The following is a 21088-nucleotide window of genomic DNA, read 5'->3' as shown; positions in this document are numbered from 1 at the left end:
CATTTTTTGAAAAGGTAATAAATATCAAACTCCTTACTTTCTAATTATTTTACTATTATCTGTGCTCCTGAGGTTATCTACATGGCGTATGTGTGTGATGGAAATTCTAGAAAGGGTGTCCAAATGGGCACCATGGACCAACTCCAAGTACAGTGAGTTGGTAGCTTGAAGTCCGCCATGCGGGGACATTTACACCACGGACACTGACAAACGCTACCCCCCACCTCCCCACCCCTGTTGTTAATTATTTGCCAACACATCACCGCCTCTGACCCTATGCAGCCAGACCATAACGGTCTGCACGGATCTTTCTCTGATGACCAAGAGGAAGGAAGTGTTATCGGGCTAGAAATGTGGGCTCGGTGGGAGGAAGGCAGGGCAGCTATCGCGGAGCTCAGGTAGGGCTCCTATCTGAGCTGGGTGAACTTGGCGGGCCACGGCCTCCCCTTCCTGTCCTATAAAACGGGATGATAGTGGCAGCCATCTTGCACGGTTATCGGGAGCTGTATCAAGAGGGGTTGCCGCATCACACGTGGTTACGAGAAAGAGTTCCGGGGAGCCACAGGCCTGGGGTCAAATCCCTGCTAAGTCACTTAGGGTCTGAGGCTCAGTTTCCTGTCAATCAGTGAGGCCGTGGTAAAAGCTTTAGAGACCAAGGATTAGGGACTTTGAAATGCTATGGGTTTGGATAGGGCAGGGAGGGGGTAAACACCACTCCTCGCCAGCCCCCCCCCCCAGATCTTTTAAGGAGTTCATAGGTACACCATGGGTAAAGGGGTGTCCATAGGGCCATCCCACGGCTTTAGGTGAATGTGTCCCCAGGGCACAGAGAGGCCACAGTAACTAGGAGTCCCCGGCTCCTCGCGGCCCCTCATCTGGTCGGCTTCAGAAGGCGGCAGAGGCAATGACTGCCTAGAAAAGCCCCTAGGCTGAGGATACCCCACAGAAGCCCTGGTCCGGGACTGTGCCCCCATCCTGCGGGCTTCTGGGGGGTAGAGAGGCGGGAGAGGCGAAGGAGAATACTGCATTCAGAAGGCGTCTGGGAGCCACTTACAGGATGAGGATGGAGGATTTAAAGCTAATCATAAAACAGCAACGATAACAACACAGAGACAATTAACCAAGCCTGAGAGCTCTCTCTACAAGAGAGAACCTCAGCGCCGGGCTGCCCAACAGCCCGAAGTGAGTCTGTTAACCATCCCCGCTTTGCTCAGAGGCCAGAAGGCTGTCCCCGAGATCACACAACAAGGAAGGAAGTAACAACAACCTAGAGCCCGACTCCGAACGTGAGTCCTCGCGCCCCCCTTCCCACACCTTGGTCAGGTGGAAATCTTAAGGCCCAGAGAGGGCAGGAGACTCTTGGAGGCTGCACAGCACTCTGGGACCTGAGCTTCCTGGGGAGAAATGGCCAGAGGCCAGAGGCCAGGGTTAAGGTAAATAACTACTCACCCTTGTTTGCTGAGACTTTGAGGGCTAAATGTCCTCGGTCCTGGCAAACGGGGATGGTTGGTCACCCTGCGGCATCACCTTGGGCTATCCAAACCACCCAGGACAGCCACACTGTACATGAGCTCAGGACACAGGGAGGAGGCTGGGAGCACTTGGGGCCAGGTCTCCCCACCCCGGGTCCCTGGACACCTACTTGTGGGGCTGAGGCTGCAGACGGCCAGCAGCAGGGCCGCGACCAGGGCGAGTGTGCTTCGGTCCATGCTGTCCACCCGGGGCTCCGTGTGCTGGGCCTTATCCGGTGTCCAGGGGCAGGGCTGCAGGCGGGCGCGGGGGCTGGCGTGGGCTCGTGCGGGGACCCAAAGGGAGCAGGCGGCCGGAGCGACGGCGTCCCTGCTCCAGCCTTCTGAGGTGGCGGCCAAGGGGTCAGGAGAAGTGGGCACAGGGGTGCAGGGCCAGGCCAGGGGTCGCCGGCCAAGGGGTGAGCGGGGAGGGGGTGCTGGGCTCCCGTGGAGGGCGGCGGTGGCAGCAGTCTGGGGCTGTGGCTGCGGATGGAGGCTGGGGTATGACCGTCAGCGGTGGGGAGCTCCTGGCTCATCCAGCCCGGCCTGGGGAGGCAGGAAATGCGCTTCCTTAGAGAAGGGGCCGGGCCAGGCGGCCTGCCAGGCGGGAGAGGAAGTGCCGCGCGCTTTGTCGCTGGGTGGGGGGCCCTGGGGAGGGGGGGGGAGGCAATGGGTGGGAGGACGCAGGCTCCAGGCTTGTCTCCCCAAGCACCCCACCCTCCCATCCCACCCTCTCCAGGGCCGGCTACCGGGGTGCATCTGACAGCCCCCGGGGGACAGATGAAAACAATCACCCTAACAGTCCGCCAAGGGGACCTCTCAGGGGTCAGGCCTTAGCCACGGTGGTCCGTGTGGAGCTCACAGCCCCATGAAGTCCATTTTCCCATTCTGCTGATGAGAAAACATAGATGTAATAAAGTGAGCTGATTGGCTTAAGAAGATAGTAGACTTGGGATTTGAATGGATCTCATCGGGGACCAAAGCTGGCTCACATAGCATGGCACTGGCTGCCATGCCCTTGCTTTTCAGGCAGGGAAACTGAGGTCCAGGATGGGGAAGGAACACTCCCAAAATGGCTCAGCACGGCAGCTGGGCCTGAGGTCTCAGGGACCAGAGAGGACAGGGGACCTTCCCAGAGCCACGCATTTTGAATCTGTCCACTCCATGGGTGCGAAATTCTTCAGGGACAAAAGACGATCCCAAATGAAAGGGGGACACACAATTTAATGACATTTCTGAAGTCAGATAACCCTAGGTTCAAGACCGTGCCCTGCTTGCTCTGAGCTACGGGACCTCGAACAAGTTCCGACACTCAGCCACCCTGTTTGTGAAGTGGGCACGACGGTGCCCTCCTTGCCAGCGCGTTACGAGATTTCCAGGGATTGGGGCGCTACCGTGCTGAGCTCCACGCCTGGCATGTGGAGAGTGCTCTTCCGTCCGCGCTCCCTGAGCCTAAGAGACAATCCCGGAAACGTCCCGTGTTCATTCTGCAAACAGCAAGTGCCAACGATGTGCCCACCATGCTGCTAGTCATGGGTAGCCCTCAGGCCCAAGGGAGCTCAGAGGAGGAAGCCCGGGCTGCCTGGAGGAGGTGGCATTTAGGCCCCACCCTTTAAAAGACTGGGCAAGTGGGAGTGGAGTAGAAGAAAGAGGCGAGGAGGGCATGTGTGGCCAGGGACCAGCCTGAGCAAAGGCACAGAGGCGAGAAGTGGTCGGAGCACTGTGGCCCTGCTTTGGGAGGGGGGCCTTGAATGCCAGGACTTTATCTTAAAGGCCACCGAGAGTCATGGAAGGTTCTGGAGCAGAACGTGCTGGCAGAGCTGGGCTTTGGAAAGACAAATCTTGGCGTGTGCTGGCAAGACATAGAGAGGGGATGGAGCCAGGGGGTCCTTCTCTTTATACTTGTCCTGGACCCCAGATGGAGAGATGGAGGCCTGGGTGGGAGCAGAGCGCACAGTGCGTTTGTCTCTGCAGGAGCTGACGCAGGGGTGGGAAGGGCGGGCGTGGCTCCGTAACTGGCCAGGCATGGGTGTGGGGTTGCGGGAGACCCATCCATGTCCCTCAGGCTGGGGAGGCTGAGGCAGAGCAGAGGGGGGCCACCTGAAAGTGGCAGGTCCTCTGCCTTTTCCTGTGCGTGCGGAGATGAGGAGGTGGGCACCATGAGGCAAAGCGTGGCCTCAGTGGGGGACCAGAGGGGTGACGGCAAGGTTTCCCCAGGCCCCCAACCAGGGACAGTTAATCCAGCCCCAAGGGCTGAACTCTCCCTGTGCACCAGGCCCCACCCTAGGCGTTCACCTTATCAGCTCTGGATCCTCACAGCCACCCCTGGAGGCCAGCGACGTTAAACCACTTACAGAGGAGGAACCCAAGGCTCCCTGAAGAGTGAGGGACCCCCGGGCTAGAAGGTGAAGACCCCAGCGTTGCCTGGCTCCACGCTCACCTCCTCCCCTGCTGCCACTACCTGAGCTTGCTGTGCAGAGGAAAGATGTCACCAGGGCTGCGGGTGTCACAGGGCGAGGGGGATTGTTGCCCAGAGTGATGTCGGGGCCCTAACAGGGACCGCATAGGAGCCTCGTCCCCAACCTCCCTCCCTCCCACTTTCCTCCACGCTGTGCGTCCATCCACATCCACGGTACTAACGAGGCCCGTCGATTCTCTAGAAAGCGGGAGAGGCTGCCGGCGGATGGACGTGAGGAAGAACTTGCAGGAAGCCTCTAGGGAGAGAAAAACCGACAGGAGCCACAGGAGGGCCTGGACCTGCTTGCCCCCAGAGACCCCATGGAGGAAGAGTCCGGGGTCCCCAGAGGTGGACGGGAGGTCACCCGGCATCTCCCACAGCACCTGGGCCTCCCCTCCACCCCCGGCCCGTGTGGGGTCCTGCCGTGTCTCTCCACTCAACTAGAAGCCCCTCGAGGGCAGGGATTCCGATGCCTCTGCACCGCTGTGTCCCCTTTGACCCTTGAGATCTAGTTACTGAAAGCATGAAGTGCCCTGGAAGGTAAGGTAGGGGCAGAAACCATGAAAACATAGGGAAACTGAGGCACAGAGAGGTAGGTCTTGCTCTTGTTCCCCGGGGAAAGAGGCCAGTCCTGGCCTGGGTCACCTGTCCTTGGGAAGCTCGATGGTCATATGGTCTCACGGCCGGGGACAGACCCCGGGATAATTGTCTTCAATATCTCCCCAGATACACCGTCCCTTCCAATGGCCACAGCTGCCTCTCCCACCCGCCTCAGCCCTGCACAGATCAGAGAGAGGAAGGAGTCGGGGTTGTTCCTTTAGCTCCTTCTCTATAGAGTCACTGCCAGTTAGGGGCCTCCCTCCACTGAAGGCCTCGGGCCCGACCTGGTGCTCTCCAGACGACCCTTCAGGCCGAGGGCGGTTATGGCCCCTGCTGCTGCCAGCCCGGGGGCTCCGCACTGTCCCTTGCAGTTTCCCTACACCCTGCCCACACCTGTGTAAACAGACCCTTGATTAAACTCTCCTGATCCCCGTGGAGCCATCTGTTTCCTGCCGGAGCTCCGACTGACAGAGACGTTTTCAGGTGCCGCCTACCCACACGCCAGAGAGACGTGTGGCCCACGGCCAGGCCCCTGTGCTGGGACCCCACAGTGGGCAGGTATACAAATCCAATCCTTCCTCCCCCTGGCTAGCCAGGAAGGCCAGAGCTGCAGGAAGGGACAGAGCACATCCACCCTGGCCGCTGGCCACCGGAGGAATTTTAGGCGGCCCCCAGGGACCCCCGAAGGCGGCCGCCCATCTCCAGCGCAGGCCTGGAGCCAGAGGCTGTTGAAAACAGCAAAGCCAAACCCACGTAGCAAGGAGGAAAGTGGGTGCAGAGGAGGAGCGAGCACCCTGGACTGGGGGTCAGTGTATTAGGGCGGCTGTGCCCCAGTGGCCTCAGGCGAGACCTTTCTGTAGTCTGGGCCTCAGTTTCTTCATCTGCACGACGGGAGGGCAGCCTGCTGGGCTGGAGGAGCTCAAAGCCCAGGACCAGAATCGGAGTCACTCTGTCACTCACACGCTTGGCTTGCCCAGCCCTGTGCCAAGTGCCACCTCATGGCCACCTCGACGAGCTGAGATTGTCATGGCTCCCTTTCCCAGTGCAGGAAACTGAGGCTCAGACACGCGTGGCAATAGGGCTGGGGAAAAGCAGAAGATAATTCATGTTGGGGCCTCGTACCCCCTTTGGCTTCTAGAACATTCCGTCTTGGTTTCCCTCCCACCTCCCCGGTCGCCTTATCAGCCTCCTCACCGGTTCCTCCTCATCCTCTCACGCTTGGCTCCTGGGCCTCTTCCCTTCTCTGTTTGTCCTCACTCTCAAGTCAAGTTTTCTCAAACCTTCGTGACCATGACAACGTCATGTTCCAGCACAAACCCCAGGACTCGGGCTCAAATAACTGAAACAAAGGTTTTGTGAATGAACATGTACCCCTGTGATGGGCACCCATCCTGTCCCATTTTCTTTCAAATACTGATCGCGAGCCACTCCATTGATTTCATTACCCACCGCTGGGTCCTGGCTGTACAATCAATATAAAACCCTAGATCCTGGTCCTCAAAGTGTGGTCTTCCCTCAGGCCCTGCCCCAGACCTCTGACTTAGAACTTGCACTTTATCAAGACCCCCAGGACACCGAGGTACACTTTAAAATTTAAGAAGTGCTGTTCTGAGTGTCCTCATTCAAGCAAACAGCTTTATGTACCATTTACACACTGATGGCTCCCAACTTCACATATTACAGATATAAAGCCCCAGCCAGGACTCTCTCCAGGCTCCCGGGTGTTGAGAATGAGCAGACTTCACGCCTCCAAAACTGGGCTCCATCACTTCTCTGCCAATGGCTCCCGCCTCAGCCCCTCCATCTCAGACCGTGACAGCTCCCTCCCCTCGTTGCTCAAGCCTCGAGGTTGACCTTGACTCTCACACCTCTCATCCAACTTACCAGCTAGCCCTGTCCAAGTCAGCCCTGTCCGCGGCTGCCCCGCATTCCCAGTGGTTCCCACCACCCTCCTGCGACCGCCCTGGTGACCACCAGCACCTCCTAGAATATTACAGTACTGAGCTCTCCTTTGCTTCTGAACTTGCCCCTGGCCCAGTCTGCACCCCGTAAAGGGGGCCTGTTAAGCCAAGTCAGGCTGCTGCTCAGTGCCTTCCGAGAACAGCCATCTCGCTCAGTGTCAAAGCCAGGGCCTCTCACTCGGCAGTGGAGCTCCCCTTCCCCCCTCCCCCCGCCCCCCCCCCCCCCCCCGCCATCCTCACTTTCTGCTCTCACCCCCTCCCTCTCGCCGCTGCAGCCTCGGAGCCGCCTTGCTTTCCCTTGAGGGTGGGATGCACGTGTCCACCTCAGGGCCTTTGCACTTGTTGTTCCTTTTCTCCTGAAATAGTATCCGCCTAGATAACTACGGGCTTGCTCCTCGCCCTTTAAGTCACAGATCAAATGTCAGGCACTCAGCACTCAGCGAGGGCTTCCCTGACCATCGTGTTTACAATAGCCCTCTCCAGAAGTGGCCCCCGGGGCACACCTCGCCCTCTCGCACACTCTGCATTGTTTGTTTTCTCTGTCTCCTTCTGCAGAATAGAAGTTCCACGAGGTAAAGGCCCCCACTGCCTAGAATGGAGCCTGGCCTTGGCAGGCATTGGATAAGCGCCTATGCAATAAACGAATGGACTTAACCGCCGGGCGACACAGCTCAGAGTTTCTTAGGTCATCATTCTGAGTCCCCGGGGTGTGGGTGTTGGGGGCATTCTGAGCCCAGGGACAGGGTTTCTGAAGACGGGGGATGACTCCCCAAGGGTACAGGGAAGTCACAGGGTCAGTGGTCCCTTTGGACTCTTGTAGAAGAGTAAAGTCCCTCAAACCCTCCCTCTTTTTCCCTGAAGAACGGTCCTGGTACCTGCTGCCTCCTGGGCCTTGTTCGCCTTCCTGATGAAACCTACTCCCCAAGATCTGAAGGACCCATGAACACCACCAAGGAGACAGGAAGGTTCTGCTGGGCCAGGAGTCTAGAACCTCTGAGGTACAAGAGCCCTGAGTGCATAGAAAGGGAAACTGAGGCCCAAAGAGGGGCCTCACCCAGCACCCCATGAAGCATGGTGGGCAACACAGGCAGGCCACCCTGCATCAGAACCCCAGGAGGAGGGTAAACGCGGGAGAGGCAGGCGAGGGTTGAGCCCTGCCCCCCGCCCCCCCCCCCCCCCCGCCTCGCTGTGTGACCTGGGGCAAGCCACACGACCTCTCTGGGTCTGTTTCCCCAGCATAGAAGCCCTGTGCTGGAAGCCGTGCAGGTCCAGTAGGGCCCTGGCCCCCGCCCCTCCGAAGCGCCCCCAGCACGGAGCCGCCAGGCCTTCCTGTTTACTCGAGGCCCCTCTTGCGGCTGGGAGGCGACAGCCTTGGCCTCCTCTGCTCCCTGCTTCCTTCCTCTCCCACTTCAGCGCCTCCGGTCAGGCCCTTAGGGCCCCCGAGGCCAAGACTTAGGGGCGCAGTCCAATGGGGGCATTCGAGGCCACCACCCCAGAGGGCCTACCTGGGAGCGCTCCTTCTCTGAGACCCTGAGGTTACAGGGACTCTGTACCTTTCCTCCGGCTGCTCGGGGTGTTCCAGCACCTTGGGACGAGCCATTTCCTGCAGTGCCCCTGGAGACACGAAGAGTCTGACAGCATCTGCTGGACACCACGCCCACTCCCGGCCCGCCGGTAGGGGGTGAGCACACGCTGACTTGAGGGGCGCCCCTTCCTTCCTAGCTCTCCCAGGGTCTCACCTCCGCAGGGCAGACTCCCAGCTGCCTGACGTGCGGGATGAGGACCCACAGCTGGGCCTGATGGCCCAAACCAGACCTGCCGAATCAGAATCAGCTTTCTAACAAGACTCTGGGGAGGCTGGCAGGCACTTAAAGCTGGAAGCGCTGCGGATTTGACCATCCCAGTTTTAAAACATTTCGTGAGCCTCGCCTAGTAGGTATTCTTGTCCCAAAGGCTTAACTTGAATCTCCGAAGCCTTTACATCTAACTTCCAGTTTACAAGAAATTCAGGGGATGGAGGAAGAAGCCAAACACCACCACGAGGAAGCAACGGACAAAGCTGGAGGAGGAATTTTCTGCAGGACAACCTGTCCCTTCACAAGCCAATGTCATAAAAAAAAAAAAAAAAAAAAAACAGGGGAAGCCGTTCAAGGTTAAAGAAGTTTGATAGGCATCGTAACTAATGCAGCCTCGTCCTGGATTGCCTCCTGGTTTGAACAAAGGCACATTTGAGGGGCAATTAGAGACAATTGCGTGTAGACTGATTATTACCCATGGATATTAGTGGTAATTTAGCGTCATTGAAACTCTGAGTTGTGGTTATATAGGAAAATGTCCTTATTAGAGAGTCGTACTGAAGTCACTCTTTTGGGGTGAAGTTTTCTCGTATCTGTAATTTATTTTAAAATAGTTTGGCGACAGTAAAACAACAATGAAGGAAGTATGGAAAAATGTTAACAACTAAATGTCGGTGATGGGTATGTGGGTGTTCACCACATTATTTCCTCCAATTTTCAGTTCGTTTGAAATTTTTCATTAAAAAACAAAACCCTTCGAGCTTCCCATTGCCCTTAGGAGAAAGACCAGATACCTGGGTCGGCATTCAAGGCCCTGCAGGCCCGGCTCCCATCACCCACAGGGCTTGCCTCTAGCTACAGCGTCCCCTCCAGCCTGCATTCCAGCCCCTGCCGAGGCGTGGGCCCTCCTCACCCTCAACCGGTCCTCTCTCCCTCCGCAGCTCTGCGGGGCTGTTCCTCTGCCCTTCCATGCTCTGTCTCATGAACGCCTAGGTATCTTCCAGGCCCCACTCCAGAGCTCCAGCTCAGGGAACCGGCCGCCACCAGGGGCCCCTCTGAGCTCTCTGCCCTGAGCTGCCCAGTGGTCTCAGTTGAGTAGGTCTGATGGAATTTCATGAACATGTGTCCCCTCCTCCTGCCAAGAGCCACGTCACAGCGGGCACAGGGCTTATGCGCCTTGGTCCCGTGAGCACGGCAGGTGACTCAAAAGTGTTGCTGAAGAACAAACGGGCACGAAGGAAATCCTCAAAGAAAGGTTTGTGGGGACAAGGATGAGGGGAGGTAGTCACTGAGCTTTAAAGTTTTTTTGTGCTTTTTTTCAAGCTTTCAAGCTTTTTTTTTTTTTTTTTTTTAAGTGACCAAAATGATCCTGTGGTGAATAGTTTGGATCGGCTTAGTTTTCACGAACTGGGATGCACTTGAATTCATGAAACGGTGATAAGAAAATAAAGATAATGATGAGGAGTTTGTCAGGTGGATTTTTCTAGCTCCTTATTGTCTTTGGCGTGTTTTTCCACTCAGCCTCACACGGACCCTCACACACCCCCGAGACAGAAAGGGCATGCGAGCGTGAACGTGAGTGTGTGTGTGTGTGTGTATGTGTGTCAGACCTCTTTGACAGATGCGACATGGACACCCCCAGGTGGTAAGTCACAGAGCGAGTTGGCGCTTCCTGGCACACCCCAGTTGGCATGGAAAACAGAGAGACCAGCGGAGAGGGCCTTCGCCCCGCACCCCACCCGGACCGGACGGCTCTTCCCCATGACGCCTGCCTCCACTTCTCTCCCCTGTATTATCATCTCTTTATTTTCATGTTTTTCTTTCAATAGACTCACCTTTTAGAACTTCAATATATTTATTTGAAAGGAAAGTTTAAATAACTGATGTCAATGGAAAACCAGCAACACTTGCCATAAATAGAAGGGACACATGACAGGCTCGGTCGGCCCACACGGGGTTTCGTTCCGGCCGGGTGTGGCCCGCCGAGGGCTGTCTTGGCTTTCAAGAGAGCCAGCTGGGCTTGGGACAGGTGTTAAGGACACGTGAGCACCAAACGGAGCCTTTCTCCGTGACAAGGTCCAAGAGTGAAAGAACAGAAAAGAAGATATGGTTCTCCCCAGGGGATTCTGGGGCCTCCCCGGAGCACCCCAGCCTGGCACTTCCCCAAGGCTGCTCTGGTCTCTGGCTCCCACGGGCCTCGGTCCCCGACAGCCTACACACTCCGTTCGGCGTGTTCTCTTCCTGACCTGGGGGCTGGGCACTGAGCCTAATTTAAATTTTGAAATGGCCTTAGAAAAGACAGGTTGTGACCTGTCCAGGGCCACATGGTGGGAAACCTTTCAGGTCTCACCTCCTCAGGGAGGCTCTCCGGACCTTGACCCCCTCCCCCCATTCACTCTTGATGTCCTTTTCAGAACCTCGGGGCTTCTTGTACCAAGGTGGCCGATTTCCTGCCCACTTGGCCGGCTGACATGTGCCGCCCCCACTACCAGGGAGCCCCTCGCTGCCCATGACCTTGTTGCCTGCTATGGCTCAGTCCCCAAAGGAGGTTAGGCACAGAAAACGGGCTCAGAGACGGAAGGGGTCAGGGCCAAGGCCACGCAGCAAGGATGCAGGCCAGGGCCCAGCTCTGTCTGACCACGAGTCCCGGAAAGCGAGGACCCCGGCTCCCCAGCCTGAGCTCGGCACGCCCTGTGTGAGGAAGGGGACCTTCTACCAGGGAGGGGCGGCCGAGGTGGGCTGAGGGGCCTGAGGAGGAATGGGGAGGGTGAGGGGCTCGGGGCCAGGGCGGCCACCCCACGTGAATCGACCCCAATGGAAGCAAAGAAAAAGGAGTAAAACCGAATGTCCTCGGAAATTCCTTTAGTGCTCAGCTGTCCATGAAAACAGGATAAAGTGGCTTCCTCTGTGTTCCAGCGGGCAGGGCGGAGGCGCTGAGCTCCGGCCAGGGCTCTTGAGTCAGGACAGGGGTGGGGCGGGGCTCTCTGCTGGGGAAGGGGCTCCGGCGCTGCTACTTGAGGGTGTCTAGGTGGGTGCAGACCTGGGAGAAGACACTGTCCACGGAGCCTTCAGCATTGACCTGCAGGGAGACGAGCCGTGAGCACAGAGAGGCCGAGGAGGGCTGGGTGGGCCCCACCAAGGCGGGGCCCTCCTCCAGAGGCCAGGCATGGCTCCCGAGTCCAGCCACAGTGGACAGCGGCCCCTCATCAAACCAGCGGGGAGGGCTGGCCCCAGGTCACAGCACTCTGAGGCCAGGCCCGGCAAAACCCCGGGCTGCCGAGGACTTCCTTAGCCTGCAGGGGGCGCACCTTACGCACGATGCCGCGTTTCTCATAGAAGGCAATGACAGGTTCCGTGGCCTTGTAGTAGGTGTCCAGCCGCTTCTTGATGGTCTCCTCGTTGTCGTCCACGCGGCCGCTGGTCTCTCCCCGCTTCAGGAGCCGCTTGGTCATGGTCTCGGGGCCTGCGTCCACATACAGCAGCAGCGTGGGCGGTCCGATCTGCGGGTGGGGCGCTCGTCACGGGGGCCCCCGCTCCTGTCCCATGGCCATCTCCTCCCCACCTTCTCACGTCCAGGGCCCCACTCGGGGACCATTCAGACCTTCGAGCCCTTCCGCGAGGCAGCCTGACGGGCCTTCCTGAAACCGGCGCCCTCAGGACAAAGCCCGCACTGCTTCCCGCCCTCCGGGGGCCTGCAGGGTACGCCCTGCCCCGCCGCCCGCCTCGCTTCAGCCACGCCAACCCTCTGTGGTCTAGGCTGGCTCTCATCAACCTCTCCCTACAGCAGGCCTTCGCTCATGCCAGGGACTCTGTCTCTCAACACCAAGGGCTCCCCATCAGATGTGGGCTAAAACCTCATTTCTCTGGGGTGGGCAGTGTTCCTGGATGCCACGCTCACCCCCAGTGCCCTGGGACATGCTTTTCCAGTCCCCTTGACTTCCGCCTTGGCATCTCTCAGGAGGGCCAGGAAGTATTTCCTTGACGTCCCTCTCCTGGGCCTTGCCTGGAGCCCATGATGGGTGGGTCTGCCTTACAGCAGTGGAGCTGGGTACTCGACGGCCAAGGAACAAGGGCTCAGCAAAGCGGCGGCGAGGCGCTTCCGAGCTCTGGGAGGTTCTGAACCATGTCACTGTCCCTGGAGTGAGTGTTTCATCAGCAGGAAGAGGGGGAAGGACAAGAATAAGGCTGACCCGTCTCCCTGTGGTGAGGACTTGGTGCCCCCTGGTGTCCTGAGTCAAAAAGACCAGGTGCTGGACCCCTGCAGGCCACAGCAGGGCTGGGCCCTATGCTAGGCTGGCACCCACACCAGCACCCACAGCAGCCCGAGGGGGCGTAGGGACTTTTATTAACCCCATTTCCTGGATGTGGCCCGGAGGGTTGGAGGTGACGTCACAGCGGGTGCACGTGGGCCAGGCCAGGACGTGCCTCAGGGCTAAGTCAAGGCCCCCTAGTCTGCAGGAAGCCCGGCCAACCTCCATTTCACAGATAGGGAAACTGAGGCCCGGATCAGGGCAGACATTTTCTTGAGGGCTTGCAGCCACTTAGAGGTCAAGAAATACGGTATAAACGCCTCTGGACGAGGCTCAACGCTATGGAAGCCTAAAGATGGGCCTAGCCTCGCAGGATAGGGACCCAGGACAAGAATCCGGCCCTGCCCTCGGCCTATTGGGATGCCTGGTCCTCCCTGCAAGGCCTGGAAGGACCCCCTCTGCCAAACAGCCCTCCCTGAGCACCCCCACACCCTTGTGACCCCTGCCTCCTAGGCACTGCAGCTGTATGTTTCCCCTATGTGACATCAGAGGTATGCGTGTATGTGTGTACATGTGTGTGCATGTGTGTGCATCCCCGTGTACAGGCGTGCAGAGTCGTGTACATGCATCGCCTGAGGTGTGTGTGTGTGTGTGTGCATTGCCAAATGCGTGTGCACATGTGCACAGGCCTGCATGCACGTGTGCCTGTGGCCCCGTGCACGTGTATGAGTGCCGCCACGCCTGTGCGCACGTGTGCGTGTGCTTGTGCGCCTGCGTGTGCATGCAGATGACTGTACATGTGTGTTTTAGGGTTTTCCAGATGAGCCCCCATGTCAGGCAGCCCAGGGGCATCATCCTCAAGGCCCACTCTCTCTAGATGGACTCCTAGTGGTCCCCAGAAGGAGACGAGACTGCCCTCCCCAGCACTGGAGCCCTCCGGCCAGGGGTGACCCTCCCTCCACCATGTCACCCCCAGACGCTTTGTCCTCACAGCTTGTTTTCCCCACATCAGCCCGACTCCCCCGGCCCTGCCCATGGCATTCCCTTCCCCTCCGACGTGCGTTTACGGAGTACCAAGCCCCACCTTGCAGGGTACGTTCTCTCTAACCCCCTTGCCGCCCCTCAAGGCAGCTGTGCCTGTCTCTCCCCATTTTGCAGATGGGGGCGCTGACGTTCAGAGAGGCAGGAATGATGCACCAAGGCCCTGAGCAGTTGAGCTGCACCCTGAGCCCAGGCCCGTGAACTCCCCAGCCTGGTGCTTCCTATTCTTCCAGGCTTTTCTTCTCGACTTCTAGAAAGCTTCCCAGAAGGTCTTTCCTGGTTTCCCTCTTCATTTGCCCCCCTCAATCCCTGCAATCAGTGTTTCCGCTTCTGCCTATCACAGCAGCCTCTACCTGGCCACCCCACATCACGGCCCCAAAAGGCCACCCACCAGGTCGCGCCTTACCCTCTGCTCAAACTCTTCCCCCTGTCGCACCTCCCGAGGGTAGCCGTCGATCAGGAAGCCTTTGGAAATGTCTACCTTGGCGACCATGGCGTCTCGGAGCATGTCCAACACTGTCTCCTGGGGACACAGCAGAAGGAGGGGCCGTGAGCCCCTCTCCCCACCCCTCATGGGCCCCGAAACACCCTCTGCCCTAACACAGATATTCCAGACAAGCCTCCCTCTCCAGGCCTTCTCCGAACTGAGAAGACTTGATCGAATCATTCATTCATTCATTCATTCATTCAGTTATATTGATGAGCTCCTCCTCTCGACCAGCTCCCATGAGGGCCCTGAGGACACAGCTGTGAACAAAGCAGGCCTTCCCTGCCCTCAGGAAACTCACAGGCTGCTGAGGGTATAGACAATTACCCGGATGATTTTTAAATTTCCAAACATGACACAGGTTCTCTGGACAAAGAAGGGGGGCTACCGGAGGTTGCGGGGGGAGGGTCTTAGCCCAAATCTGGGGAGTCGGGAAGGGCTGAGAATTGAGGAGGAAAACACACTCCAGGCAGGAAGGCCTATGATGAGCTTGAAGGGAAAACAAGGCCCGGGTGGTGGGAGGGTGGAGGGGCAAGCAGCGCAGGGTCCCGGAGGCTCTCGGGAGCTTCTGGAAGGAATTTTCTGCCAAGGGCAATGGGGATCCACAAAAGGATTCAGAGCCAGGGAAGGTCATGGTCAGCTTTGCCAGCGTGTCACAGGCTTTGCTGGCTGATGTCCACTCAGGGCCACCATCACCCCACTGCCCCCTACCCCACCGGGGCTCACTCACCAGCGGCACCAGCTGCCCCTTCTCCATGATTTCCGACAGTATCTTGCCCCTGGCTGAGCCCGAGCTGACCTCGGCCCGCAGGAGGTCCCCGGTGGAGAGGTGAGTGTAGCCATACTTCTGGACAATCTTCTCACACTGGGTGCCCTTCCCCGAGCCAGGCCCGCCTGCAAGCGCCCACCTATTCAGAAGCCCCAAGAAACGGGGTGCCCACCAGGACAGGCTGCCCTGGCTACCCAGTGGCGGAGGGGCAGAGCCCGGGGTGCAGCCCCAGGCCCTGGCTCCCACCGAGGCCTGCGAAGACACAGCCCTGCCAGTGCCTGCCTCACCCGCCTGCCTTGGACTCACCCACCACAAAGATGATCTTGGTTTTCTTCAGCTTCTCTGTGGGAGAGAAAGGGGGAGCAGAGCTCAGTCACTCGCTCGGAAAATAGCCAGAAGCACGTCCGGAGTCCCAGGCCTGAGCTGGGCCTGAGGCAGAGGGACAGACACAGCTCATGCTCCTGTTAGGGAGGCAAAGGAGTCGTAGCCAGTCGTGAGTAGTGATGGCGTCAGGAAAGCTCAAACTGGAACAGGTCAGGAGGCGAGGGGGTGTCCCAGGCAGAGAGACCGGCAGAGGCAAAGGCCTGGAGGCTACAGGCACAGGCTGTGAGGGTGGCTCTGAGGGGCTCTAATGCCAGCCCTCACACCCCCTCCCTGTGGGTGGCTGGAATGCAGCAGTGGGTCACCTCTGGCCTTTAAGTCTTCATCACTGCGGGAGTTTCCCAAGGAGCAGCAGGCACCCATGGTCCTGCTCCGCTGTGTCCCCTACCCTTCCCCTCCCAGGCCCTGGGCCTGCCCATCATCCGCCTTCCTTGGGCGGTACAAATGTGGAGCTGGCAGCCACAACATATGTTGCCCTGGAGACAATTGCTGGGAAAAGGAACGCGGTGGGTACGTGGAACCCTTGCCTGGAGAGAACGCTTGTCAGCTAACATTCCAACCTCGGCCCCGCTGGGCCTTGGAACACAGAGACCACAGCCCCACCGCCAGAGGGAAACGGGGCCCAGAGAGGCAGGGGCCTGCTCCACGGCTGCTGGAACCCAGCCGGAACCCAGGGCCTCTTCCCAGGCCGCAGGCCTTCCCTCCTTCTCGGAAGCAAGACCTCACCGTGAGACCTTAGGAAAGAATGCCGCACCCCTCGCTGGTTCTCTGCCCCTGTCCCAATGAGGAGGTGAGCCTGGCAGTTCCCGGGGGGCCCTCCTGGCCATGGGGCTAGAGCCTGGGGGGCGCTATCAGAGGAACGACTTCTGTGGGTTCCCACCACCTACCTGCCTGCCACGTGATGGGTGTGTGGGGGGGAGGCCACAGCCCAGTGGCAGGGGACATTCAGAGCTCCAGGGCGGAAGGGTAACCATTGGTTTCGGGCAGCAGCAGCAGCCGCCAGGCCCACTGGGCTCCTTTAAGAGCTGCCCAGGCTGAGGCACGATGCCAGGAATGGGACGGGTGGTGCTGCCAGGAGGCGGGCCGGCTGGGCTCTCTGGCCATGACTCCTTCCAGATCCAGCCCACAGGAGCCAGGGAAGCCTATGATACCCTCTAGACCCGGCCACAGTACAACCTGGAAACTGCGTCCCACAGAGGGCCATGTGCATGTGTGGGCCCCTCCCCAGGGCAGGCTTCCCCTCGCCAGTGCCCACCCTCTCCAGAAAGAGGCAGGGATTCAACTCTAAAAATACCAGCGTAGGAGGTGAGCTGTGGGGCCCTCAGGTGCCTTAGGGAAGCCTCGTCGCTTCTAAAATTAATCTTGAAGTTGGCACATCCTGTGAGAGGCCTGAGGAGGATGCTGGAGGCTCCCAGACAGGCCCCCTCTGACAGTCCCAGAGCCTCCTTCAACCCCTCCCAGAAGGTCTCCCGAAAGCCCACCCCCTTAACAGATGGGCACACTGAGGCCGGGGCAGTGAGCAGGAGAGGAGAGGAGCCTCCATACCTTCCATCCTGCCGAGGTCCGGGGAGCCGAGTCAGCGCTCTGCAAGACAAGGGCCCAGGTGGAGTGGGTGAGCGAGATTCTCCCCACCCTGCCTCTGCTCCCGCCAAGCCACCGGCGTGTGTGCCAGGCCCCGGCATGCCTTTGAACGGAGGAGGGGACGCTGGGGGCGGGGAAGGCCCAGGAGGCCGGGTGACCTTGGGAAAGTCACCTTCCTTCTCCGTGCTTCCGCTGCCCCACCTGTCAAGGGCAGCAGCCTGTTCCCGGCCACCGAGGGGCATGAACCGCGACACCAGCAACTGCCGAGCCGTTCCCCTTGCAAGTCCCAGGAAACAGAGCTCAGCCCTGCATCTGCCTGACACCTTGACAACGCCCTGGCTCCCCAGGGAAAGCTGCTAAGGACGTGGAGGGAGGAGCGGGGAGAGACCAGAGCTGCGTGTGGCGCGTCCTCATCCAGGACGGGGCTTGGCAGAGGGTGTCCGAAGGGACGCGGGAGTCTGAGGGGAGGAAGCTGCCGGAGCCGCGCGTGCGGACTCAGCCCTGCAGTTTTCAAATGAGGGGTCCCCAGGTTCTCAGTCCCCCACCCCGCAAAGGCCCAACTCCCCCCCCATGTGACCCCTGCCCTTTCACCCCCTTGAGAACCTTGCTCCGCTGCCCTCCCATCCCCTCAGCGTGTAAATCAACCCCAACTCCTCTCGTCACCCACTTGCTTCCACAGCCCCCCAGGGACCTCCCTCAACCTCGCCTTCCCGTCGGTCTCTTCGGTCTCTTCGGAATTCCCGCCCATACCCCCACGCACCAGCCCTCCCCGAGGCTATCGGCAACCACGGCCACTCGTGCCTTGACCTTTGACCCTCAGCCAGCATTCCTCTTGCTGGCCCACATACCCCAGGCCTCTACTCCACCCTCTCACTGCTGGTTTCAGGTTCCCAGGAGCCCGCATCCCTGCCCAGCCAGCCCAGGCCTCGCTACCCAACCCCATAAGTCGTAGGCCCCTGGACAGGCCCGAGGCCCCTCAGGCTCTGAACAGTCAGTCCCTCCTGCTTCCCCAGTTAAAGGACCTTCTCTCACACCCCGCTCCTCCTCACGAGCACATGCCAGTCCTCTTGCTCCTAAACCCCTCCCCAGTCTGTGCCCTCATGGCCACTTCCTGCTCCAAGCAGGTCTTGCCACCTCCATACCCCACCAGGCAACCTGCAGGATTTTCCCACAAGCCTGAGACCATGTCACTCGCCTGCTTAAAACCCTTCCACGTGTAGCCTCCTCAGGTCCCAAGAGATAAAGCCCGGGCCCCTCACGTAGCCGATGGCCTGGTGATCGGCCCCCAGCCCTCTGCAACTTTATCAGCTGCCACTGAACCTGCTGGGGGCTCCCTCACCTACCATGACTGTATCCCACCTCCAGGCCCCTGCTTATGTTAGCCCCCAATGCCTGGATGCCTTTCCCCAAGGTGCTACTGTTCAGGACTCAATTCAGGTGTCACCTCCTTCAGGAAGCCTTCCTGGAATCCGCCCTCCGCTTCCATGCTGGCAGCCGACCCCTCTGAACTTGCCCTGGCATCACACACAGCATACTGTGTGTCGGGCCTCTCTGTTGTGCTGCAAGCCTGTCTTCCCCTGGCCCGGGCTGAGCATAGGCTAGGGGACCTCGCTCCATCGTCACGACCCTCTTGGGAGGAAACTGAGGCTTGGAGGGGATGAGAGACTTGTTCCAGGGCCCGGCTGGGGTCAAACCTGGGGTCAAACCTGCTGTTTTCTGCTGCTCTGGGCCCAGCACCCAGTAGGTCCTTAAGCGGCTTTGCTGACCATTCCCTTCGTGGGACACAAGTTAGAGCCTCTTTCCTGCCGAGTGTGCTTAAGGAAGGACAGTAGCTGTCAACGCCGCTCAGCGGGCAGGGAAGGGGAAGTCCCCAGGCCAGGGACAGCCCACAGTTGCTGTCCATGTCTGAGGAGGTGTCTCGACCCCATCCTGCCCCGCCCCCTCCCAGTAACCTAAGCCCCTCTGTCCTCTTGGCACCTGCCACCTCCTTGGTCCAAAATAACCTGAGTCGTGAGGAGGCCTCCCAGAGGCCAGGGGTCCTGGATGGGGTTCGGTTACGGACTCAGCACCCAGGCCTTATAAGGCCCTTGGATCAGGACTGTAGTGACTCCTGGTATAACGGTGTGGCTTGCCAGGGGCCTGGGGAGCCAGGGCCGGGGGACAGAGACTTAACCACAGTCACAAGGCAAGGCCAGGGCAGGTCTCAGGTCTCTCATCTCTCGACTGGGAAACCTTTTCGGCATTTGGCAATCCACTGGGGTTCAAATTCCAACTGCATCGCTCAGCTGTGTGACCTTGGGCAGCTGGTATCCCCTCTCTGGGCCCACACCCCGAGGCCCTGATCGCTGGACTGAAGATTCCTGGGTGGGGAGCTGAGCAATGTTCAGGAAAAGCCCCATGTGTTGCCCTGGGGCTCTCGAGGAGCCCTTGCCCTTTCAGAAGCCTGAAGGGGGCGGGGGAGAGGGGCCAAGCATGCAGGAGCCATCCTGTCCCCGCAGCACTCAAAATGATGCGGCAGGACAGCTCCTCCAATCACAGAGGCCGCCACACCTGGGTCCTCAAGGGCAGGGAGTCAGGCCACAGTCCCCCTCCCTGGGCCCCAGCCGGGACTCGCCAAGGACAGGAACCTGGAGCCCCAGGAGTGGACACCAGGACAAAGAGGTGACTGTCTAGGAGGCTGGGAGGGACTGCAACACACACACACACACACACACACACACACACACGCACACACACACGCACACGGTGTGGCACAAATACCTAGAGCAGAAGCTGGGGAGTACAGACAGGCAAATACAGATCACAAGCACGGTCACACACACGGCCACGCAGACCCCACGGCCACCGACACCACAAACGCGCACTCCCCAGGTGCCTGCGGCTCCCCCCGCCCCTCCCCGCGGAGGCGCTTCCCCTCGACGCGCGCAGACAGACACACGCGGGCGCACACACTGACCTGGGGGTGGGGTGCGGGTGGGCACCGGGGCCAGTGCGTGCCCTGCCCGTCCTCGCCAGCCACCCGCCCGCAAAGGCGACTATTTATAAGGCTGTCAGCAGCGCGCGGCATGCTGGGAGCCAGCTCTGTGATGGCAGGAGGGAGGGAGGTGGGAGGCAGAGCGGACCGGGAAGGGAGGAGACTGGACCAGAGCGGAGCCCTGATGGAAAACCGGAGTAAGGCTGAGTCCTCCATCGAGCACCACCAGGTGGCCGTGCCTACACACGCATGTGGCGATTCACGGTTTGCTGAGGGTTTCCCATTCCTGCGTTACCTCCACTGTGCCCACTTCACTCCAGGGGGACAGGACCGCGCTTCCCATGTGACAGCTGGGGAAACTGAGGCCCAGAGAGGCGAGGCTCTTTGCACAAAATCCCATAGCAAATTGGTGACAGAGAGAGGCCAGGGAGGGAGGGGACTGAGGCATGGATTCTGGGAGCTTTGCTGGCCAGATGAGTCCCCCAGCCCCTCCTCAGATCTTGCCCAGCGGCCCCTGGGCCAAGACCCACCTGGAATTCTTCCTTCCTTGTTGAAAGGGATCCCAAGGTCTCCTCTGGGACAGACACTCCCCAGGACCCCAAAGAGCACCCACAAAACCCTCTGCCAGCTGGCGGTCATATAGATTCTAAAAACCAGCCCGGCCTCCATGCAGCTGCCTGGCAGCTCCCAATGAGGTGAGCTCGAGGACGTGGGACGTTCAGAATGCTGTACCCAGATCGGGGACCGACGATCCTGATAAAAAGAACGGCTCCCGTTAATGAGCGCTCATGGCACACCAAGTGTGGACTCTGGCCATGTCTGTGAATCCTTAAGCATGAAGGAAAGTGAGTTTCACACCTGTAAGCTGGCTCGCCTAAGCTTCCCAAGTAGAAAGTGATGTGTTTATCTGAGGGGCCTGACACATGACAATTAGCGCTCAGTAATGAGCAGGGCGGAGACCAGCACCGTGCAGCTTCAGAACTCATACACTTGACCCCTAGACCACGCCATGACCTTGAAGGCAGCAGTCCCAGACAGAGGGAGTGGGTTAAATTCAGAATTTGTCTCGCCGGTACTAGGGAGCCATGGAAGGTGTTTCAGCAGGAGAGTAAGACTTCCTGGGACACCATTTCAGGTGGGTGGTTTCTTAGCAAGAGCCTGGACACCAGGAAGCCTGGATCTAGTCCCAACTCTGCCACCTATGACATCGAACAAGGTCTTTACTCCTTGGGACCTTAGTTTCCCCATCTGTGGGAGGGGCAGCTGCTGGGACGGGCGGTCT

At 59.3% G+C, this 21088-nt stretch overlaps 2 protein-coding genes and 1 long non-coding RNA gene across 4 annotated transcripts in view; all 3 read right to left on the bottom strand.

The window, feature by feature from the left end:
- ENG (endoglin) overlaps positions 1-2061 on the bottom strand; it is a 28301-nt gene extending 26240 nt beyond the window's left edge. The window contains exon 1 of the mRNA XM_016163747.2: positions 1643-2061. Coding sequence (XP_016019233.2) covers positions 1643-1709 — 67 coding nt within the window. The 5' untranslated portion in view covers positions 1710-2061. The remainder of the gene's footprint in view (positions 1-1642) is intronic.
- Positions 2062-5159: 3098 nt separating this feature from the next.
- On the bottom strand, positions 5160-8318 carry LOC107520243. Its single transcript, XR_001599275.2, has 3 exons — positions 8033-8318; positions 5761-5905; positions 5160-5647 (listed from the first exon to the last, which is right to left on the bottom strand). It is a non-coding gene; the product is annotated as an uncharacterized LOC107520243 (long non-coding RNA).
- A 1841-nt stretch (positions 8319-10159) lies between these two features.
- Positions 10160-19896, bottom strand: AK1 (adenylate kinase 1). 2 transcript variants are annotated; one of them, XM_016163788.2, is made up of 7 exons: positions 19789-19896; positions 16797-16835; positions 15177-15212; positions 14832-14995; positions 14021-14137; positions 11632-11823; positions 11169-11402 (listed from the first exon to the last, which is right to left on the bottom strand). In XM_016163788.2, exons 2-7 carry the CDS (start codon positions 16801-16803, stop codon positions 11334-11336), a joined length of 585 nt encoding a protein of 194 aa, XP_016019274.1. In that variant the 5' UTR covers positions 16804-16835; positions 19789-19896; the 3' UTR covers positions 11169-11333. The 2 variants fall into 2 exon arrangements, with proteins under 2 accessions (XP_036094892.1, XP_016019274.1); XM_036238999.1 differs by lacking the exons at positions 16797-16835; positions 19789-19896 and adding an exon at positions 16139-16332 and having other exon boundaries at positions 10160-11402.
- Positions 19897-21088: the final 1192 nt, after the last annotated feature.

This window comes from Rousettus aegyptiacus, unplaced genomic scaffold (assembly GCF_014176215.1).
Source record: "Rousettus aegyptiacus isolate mRouAeg1 unplaced genomic scaffold, mRouAeg1.p scaffold_m13_p_3, whole genome shotgun sequence".
Classification (NCBI taxonomy): domain Eukaryota; kingdom Metazoa; phylum Chordata; class Mammalia; order Chiroptera; family Pteropodidae; genus Rousettus; species Rousettus aegyptiacus.
Note: the sequence above shows the minus strand (reverse complement) of the source record. Positions and strands in the feature narration are given on the sequence as shown.